Source organism: Harmonia axyridis, chromosome 2, assembly GCF_914767665.1.
Source record: "Harmonia axyridis chromosome 2, icHarAxyr1.1, whole genome shotgun sequence".
Lineage (NCBI taxonomy): Eukaryota > Metazoa > Arthropoda > Insecta > Coleoptera > Coccinellidae > Harmonia > Harmonia axyridis.
This window is the reverse complement of record NC_059502.1, coordinates 48,164,658-48,172,830: the sequence shown is the minus strand read 5'-3', so window position 1 is coordinate 48,172,830 and position 8,173 is coordinate 48,164,658. Positions and strand designations below refer to the sequence as shown.

Below are 8,173 nucleotides of genomic sequence, written 5' to 3'. Positions count from 1 at the left end.
TCATATATATTTTAGTATTTCATGTTTTATATTGGACGTCAGAGGACATCTTGATGTTGTGATGTGGTTGTTATAACCCAACATAGCATATTTTCATCTGTGATTTGATTTCGCCATTTCCTTGTTCGTTTCTTGTCATTGTAAATAAGAGGTGAGATTTTTTAAATTTCATTTTACCCCTTCCTGTATTGTAAGCAACCTATTTCGACACTGCTTTGACAAACGTAAGTGAAACTTACTCAACAAGGTATTGGTTGCCCTCAACGACAGGATGTAAGTCAACCTAGGAAAATAATCTAAAATTATTATCAGTAACTTCAATTTTTGATTTCATCAACATATCACAAAAATCCGGACAAACATCCGGTTATATTAATTGAAATGAATATTAATGGTACAATTCATACAATTATTCACATAATTAACAAAATTTGGAATCAGGCTTTTTCGTTTCTTCTCGATGTGTATTACATTTTCTGACCTCACAGATCCTTCATTACTAACTAATGTTTCTGTCACTGTTGAAGCAGTCCAAGAGACTTCTGGCTGGATCTTATTGTATAAAATATTATTCACTATTTCCTTTTTATTGTTGAGGTTCTCAGCTACGTAATTTTCCGCAATATAAGCGGATTTCCATCCATTATGTCGCTTGATAGCTAATACATCAACTCCAGTATTTGCTAATAAAGTTGCCGACGTTCTTCTGAAAGAGTGTCCAGTAGACATTATGAATTTCGCAATTTTACTATATTTTCCTCTATAAAAAGGGTGGACTTCCACATCGAATATTCACACCATAAGCTTGATGGGGACTTCAATGAAGAACTTTTCTCGTGGAAATACACCAAAAAAAAAGGTTTCGGAGAGTGCTTTCACATCAATTCTTAAAGGATTTATTTGCTGCTTCATACATTTTTTCCGACTTTTCCAGTACTAGAGATGAACAAGCAATATTCGCTGATTCTTCTTTATCTGAAACATCCATTTTGTCCACACATAATAAAACAATTCGACTTCTTCAAACTTTTCGCTACGACTTGACGTTGTTGATAAAATAAAACTGCTTATGTTTCTCTAGCAACGGATCACGGATACCGCGGATGCCATAGATTAATGAGAATGCTAACGAATGTAATGATCATGAAAATCCAAAAATATATCCAGCATTTTCTTGGAAATATACAATACAACGAGGGGAAAAAATGTTATATACTATTATGGGATGTAAGTACATTAACCAGTCTCGATCTTTTTTGCCAGTCCTTGCTATCGCTCGGGACTCACGGGAGCAAACTCGTCCTCGACTGGTAAATCCCTTATAGTATAAATAACTATTTCAGGGACTATAGCTTTATTGATTCTATTAAAAGTGTCTATTTATTACACTACATCTGGATATGTAGTGAAGTTTGCTTATAGACATATTCTCGAATTTATAAGGTTTTTACAAGTACTCGGACAATATTTTTTTCATTATGTTATTTCATTTTATATCTATGAATATGCTATGAATAAGGCTAAGGTTTTCAATAAAGAGTAATGCCTAAGTTCAAGACACTTAGATTCCTGTATAATACCAATCGTATCCTACTGATCGAGTCGAAAATTCCACAAAAAAAGGATGTTACATGGTTATTGAGATGTTACGATGTAATAACTGCAGATATCTCCTATTCATAAGGAGTATATCGTGAGAAATAATATTAAAATTTGTGCCAACAACTCAAAGCTCAAGCAAAAATACCGTAATAAGCACAAGAGATAAGACCTGTTCTTTGGTAATAGGTTTAGCAGTGAATAAAAGTCGTAAGTTGAGCCTTTCAACATTTAATAAAAAAAATGACAAGGAATTGGCATAAAATTGGCTTGTCTGTCTTATGATTTCGATGTGATATGTATGAATTAACTTCGGATAATGAATTACCTTATAGGTTTCTTTCTTTTCCCCTGATATTTTTAGTAGCAAACTTCCCGAAACCAATATTATTGATATTGTCCAGAAAATATTAGATAATATTGCCGAAATATAAGTGGCAGACCTCCAAACTGCGTTGTCTATCTACGCCTCTGAAATGCCTTATGGCAGGGTTATAATTTTTTTACAACAGTTGTCCTAGTCTCAAATCGGTATGAATAACGGAGCCCAGGACCCTCATACTCCCACATTCCCTCATTGGTTTTATTGAAGAAGGTTCTTTATTGTAAGTCCTAACCTTTACGTTCAATAAAACTGAGTTATCGACAGATGAACTGTTGGTTAACGACTAGTATCACAAATTGATTCAAAGTAGTTTTACGATTGTAGAGTTGTCGATATTCTCGAATTTCAATCGATTATAGGATTCAAATGTGTGCCGACACCTTGGTGAGATCAATGGAGAGAATTTCGTTTGTTTCCTGATATATCTATATAGCATAAATACCGGCAAAATTAAGGGAACGAATAAAGTTTCAACGAAGTTAGTAGTTCCTTTTCTCTTTTACGGTTTGGCCGATTTTAGCAATGATTTTTTCGAATTATAGCTCGATTCCTCTAGAAAATAACTGTTTAGATGCCATCCTCAAGTACATCGTTTTACGTTATATATCGGGGAAACAAAAATAATGAAAAGTTTTCACAGAAGATGCTGTGGAGTGAATCGTTGACGAACCAGAATGGGTACTTAAACTGAGAAGTTGACTTATATCTTCTGAAAATATTTTTTTTATATGGTACCATTCGTTTAACCCATTGTCGTTCGACAACTGTTGCCATAGTTTTCATAATTCTCACTTATTAACATACTAACTTTTCAAAAAATGGTATGCATCCTAAGTATGTAACTAGTGAATTTGAAGCTCAAAATGATGACACTATCACATCACAATGTGACAATGACATTGAAGATACTACAATGGAATAGGTGTGTTTTTTTTACACGTTCAGAAAATCTCCAAAATTTAATACAGTGAACCAACCCGCACATAATATTATTCATTCAAGAAAACAACTTCTAGGAAAGCAAGATAGGTGAATTGAGCCATTACCACGCTTTTTACAAGATAAGATCGACGAACATAAGGGCAAGTGGAGTCACATCTATTTTCGTGAAAAATAGCCTACATACTGAGGAAATAGCCGTAGCCACGCAATTTGAAGCAATAGTAGAAAATATATGGGCTCATAATCCAATAACAATATGTAATGTGTTTATACCTAATGATTATACTTTTACTAAGAATGATTTTATGTGTTTCTTTGTTTATGTGAGTTTCTGTGATCCACGCATTATGCCCGCACTTAAATGGAAAGTTTTAGGAGATCTACATGATATCGACCACTTTCCTATCTTAATTGAAAGGGAAGCAGGATCCCAACCAGTACTGAAAATTAAGGGGGAAAAATCTAACACGCCAACTGAAAAAAATGCAGAGAACAGTTAGAAATAATGCAGGATCAAGCAACCATAGGGGACATTGATTATTATGTCACTTAGTTCACAAAACACCTGCTAATAACAGATGAAACTAGATCGGAAGATTCAAGCTGAGCCCACATCCAAACTGGTTCTATGGTAGACAGACCTATACTAAGGCAAGTAAGTTGAGAAAAAAGGCAGTTAAAAAGTATCGTAGGCAGAAAACTATCGATTAATCTTATAGAAGCTGAGAGACAGAAGGTAAAAACGAAACTTATTCTGAGAAATGTGAAGAATGAGAATTGGAAAAGTTTTGTGTCATCAATAACACGTTCAACTCAACCCAAAAAAGTGTGGAACAACATAGCTGCTCGGAAGAATGAACAGGGAAATTTTTTGACATCGCAGAGCAACTAGCTAATACCATGGAGAAACAATACAGCGATCATAACCTAAATGATCAATGTTGCAGAAAAAAAGAAATCTCGAAAGTATATCTCTAAACATTGAAGATAAGATCGATCATAGTAATGAAGGACCCTTTTCTAAGGAAGAACTGATGTCAGCTATACAGAATTCGAGAAATTTAGCAGCTGTCCCAGAGGATAGGGCTAGCTGCTGAATTTCTACTCATGATTTTTTTCAAACATCCCTCAGAAGAACATTTGACCTATCAATTAGAAATATATAAAAAAATTTATACTGATCATATTTCTCCCCAAAAATGGAAAGGAGCAACAATCCACTTTTCAAATGTGAAAAACCAAGATTGAACTCGGAGTCATATAGTCCAATAGCACTTTTATGCACAGGATGTAAGATCCTGGAGAAAATGTTAAACGAAAAACTCACTTGGTATCTAGACAATGAAAATGAACTGAGCAGATCTCAGACAGGGTTTAGGAAGACTTACTATTTAATCGACCACCTCGTCCTCTTACGAATTGAAATAACAAATGCCTTTGCGAATAATGAAATAGTGTAGAAATAGAAGTACTTTAGATCAACAGGTGGTTATCTTGATGCCTTTTTTTGTAAGATCATCGGCTTTCTCGTTTCCTTCAATTGCATAATGCTCCGGTATTGTAAATCCAAAGTCACTTGGAGGAAGCCAGAATATTTCGATTATACAAAGTTGTCCAAGTGTACAGAAATTCCTTTGGGACCAGTGAACAATATTTTAAAATAAACCCCGGTATTTAGCGGATTGTGACATCCGCTTCAAAGGGACATCTGGCCAAGCGTTTTTATGGACTAGTTCAACTGACTTTGTTATTTTATTCCCTCTGGTCAGTTTATTTGTAATACGGCACTCCCATCTCAGTACAGACTCCTGGCTCTATGATTCTAGGGATCTCAGCGTGGCCTGGCTGTCCGTAATTGACTTTTTGGCGCAAATATAGACAGCTAGAGTCTTGGTTCGCAAGATATGTGGAGGACTCACTTTCCTGCAATCAAGAAATCCTCGTTTTAGGCCCATATACCTCATCATACCTATGGCTCTTTCTGATTTTGATACATCAGTTTACCTAATGGAGGACTTTGTCCAAGCGTTTTACAAGTTCATTGCACTGAGACGGTCGTCAATGAAAAGTCAAAGTCAATTCAAAAAGTATTTCGAAATCGTATATAGTTGTCATCACATGCACAATCTAGTTTCCCAGACGGAGATTGCCTGATATTTTTCAACATAGAATAGTATTTTATATTATAAGTTGGAAAATACAAGCCACAGGCTTAAAATATGAAGAAGAAGAAGAAGAAGTTGTCCACTATTGATAGGGAGTAATAGTCACCTAGAGGACAGACGAATGTTGTCATGGATTTTTGTTGCAGTGATTTCAATTGTTTTGAAATTAATATAATTTATTAGCAATAGAGTTTCTTTATTGTTCAAGCATCAATAAAATATACAGGGTGTTTCCTAAACATGCGGCAAAAATTCAGGGGGTTGTTCCTTGAACTATTTTAAGCATGTTTTGTCCTTGGATGATTTTTAAAAAACCTCTTTGTTTCGAAGATACAGGGCGAACAACATTTTTCATATTTTTAAAATTAATAATAGTTTAAATAAAAATGCGTACCGCACTGTGTTTACTAAGTAGTAGTAGGTACAATTTATTTTTAAATTTGTTTAACAACATTCCAATTACTAAATTCCTATGGGGCCATCTAAAATCATTAGTTTATACCACTCCAGTAGAAAATGTGGAAGACTTGCGAAATCGGATCATTGCTGGGTGTAACTTAATAAGAAATGATCCTGGTGTTTTTGAAAGGGTTCGGCAGTCAATGAGGAGAAGATTGGATGCTTGTATGCTGGCTAGAGGTGGTCATTTTCAACAGTTTTTGTGGGTTGAGTTGAATTTTCATGTAATTTTTCATAATAAAATGTTATTATCTGAAATTTTGTTTCCCCTATATCTTCGAACCAAATAGGTTTTTCAAAAATCATCAAAGGACAAAATATTCTTAGAATAGTCCAAGGAACAACCCCCTGAATTTTTGCCGCATGTTTAGGAAACACCCTGTATAATGTTCCAAGCGAGAACCTAGGCGGATACATTATTCATGGGAATCCTCAAAGTTGCTTATGTTTTCAAACATATGGGCAATGTGTGGATTGTCATACTTGTGTAAAAAAGTGAATGACTGCTGACCTAATATCCATCTACACCCTTCCCTCCCCAATGTAATCAAAAATAAGTGAAGCAGACATTTTCGGCCCACTAATATAGCTCACGTCATATTTGAATTGCCCCTAACAGGTTCTATTGAAATTTGGAATACACAGCCAGATTAATGGAATAATGTTTTTTTGCAACTGATTTTGGCCCCGCTAACTTTCCCAATTCCATTCATCCAGTAGGTACGAGTCATCGTATCTTTAGAGACAAATTTTGATTATCTATCATTTTGACTGTCACATCCCTCGAAGAATGTGCATTCTGAATTCGCGTACAAAATCATTTTCACTTATGAGTCATTATATTATTTCTTCAATTGAAAATATTTTTTTTAACCGGAAGAAATAATTTTGCGTTTTTTTTTTGGTAATGAGGATTAGCTATGACGATCATGGTTTTGAAAACAGTCAAAAGTGACTGTGGGGTTAATTGTAGTCACAAATAAGTCAGAAAATTTGAAGTTTCAATAACTGGAATTAGTTACTACATCATCGAAATCTTACAAGTAAAATAAGCAAGCAAGCGGAATAACGCTGAGAACAATACCCAAATATTAGAGTATGCCTTCTATCAAGTTGAACAATATGTATAGGTGCCCAATCTAGAAGCGGCTACGAGGTAGCGAGAATACCTAAATTCATTGGAAAAAATTATATTGGTTTTCTTATAAACTAGGTTTGTTGTTGAGATATTGCAATGATAAGATAATTACAATCACCAATTGGGCATTTTGCATATGTTACGTTACGATGCCTCCAATGTATCAAGAAAAGTACCTATTGCAGGTTGTGTACCTACTCCAGAAGCGAAACTGATAAGAACTTTATAGAATAATACTTTGAAATTCCTTTATGTAAATACCTACTACTTTATATGTCTAAGGATATTGTGAAAGAACATAATAATAATAAGTGAGAATAAGTCATTTGTACAATTCATAATCAACTAAGCAGGATGAAAAATCATTTTTTTCAGTTCCAGGATATTCTTAATGACATTGAAACTTCACATTGCTGAGTATTTGATGATTTAGAAATAATCAGGTACCGTTCTGGACTACTGCAACCTTGGAGGCGTATCATCTTCATGATCATTTTCTGATTTGATTAATTTGTATCGATTCAATCCTAAAAAGTTTTGAATTCGAATCAAGGACTCAGCTTTATGAGAGCATATAGGACGAATTAACACTTATTACGTGCATTGCCTAAGGTGGGATGTGAGTAATGATATTTACACGATTTGCATGATTTCTTCAACGCGGATATGTTTCATTCTTAAAGAACTGGATAAAAAAACCGCATTATGATATATTGTGGCGTAGGTTCAACAAAAAAAAATGATGTGTATTTATTGTGTAATAAGGTGATTGTTGAAATAATTGTTGATTGACTTCGAGAATGCTCTTGTAAACACTTTCGATTTGAAGAATTGAAAATATTGACTGATATGTATATTGAAGTACTCTCGGTAGTACTATATGATGATGCCAGAAAATGTAGAGAAAACATGAAATCCACAACTCAATTTGGTAATAGAAAAACCCTTCGAAATTTGCAGAAATTCTTTTTATTTCTTTTAGTGTATATAACATGATAAAGAGATTGTAACAGTCCCTCGTGTCAATGACCATAAGTTTTGAGACACGTAAATTTAAATAAATAAATCAATATTATTCCGAAAGCAAAATTTTATTAGTTTGATTACTTTTAACATCATCGAGTTAAAAAAACCTTAACGATTCATCCCACATTTAAAATTAAATTCTGAAAACTTTAATCCGATGCGATTTGTCGAAATATACTATTCGATTATAATAGCTGCTTTCCAGCCACCCTTAGGAGCTCCTGGGTACAGCTCCGAAGCGCACCGCTGTGGAGTTGTACTGTTCCAGTTAACAGGGCGTCGAGCCCTCGCGTCAACTTCCCCTTTCCCCTGACGCACCCACCGCATTTGCGGGGCGTCGAGGCCTGACAGGTGAGAAAAAGAAGACCTTTACTTCGCATAAAGTACGAGACAGCTCAGCTCAGCAGTGCAAAAAGTAGTTCATGAGCAGTGCTCGTCACTACGCTTAGGCACATTCCC

General features: G+C 34.7%; 1 protein-coding gene across 1 annotated transcript; it reads right to left on the bottom strand.

The window, feature by feature from the left end:
- Positions 1-1,075, bottom strand: LOC123672721. The gene is made up of 2 exons (XM_045606977.1): positions 418-1,075; positions 1-283 (listed from the first exon to the last, which is right to left on the bottom strand). Exons 1-2 carry the CDS (start codon positions 727-729, stop codon positions 236-238), a joined length of 360 nt encoding a protein of 119 aa, XP_045462933.1. The 5' UTR covers positions 730-1,075; the 3' UTR covers positions 1-235.
- Positions 1,076-8,173: the final 7,098 nt, after the last annotated feature.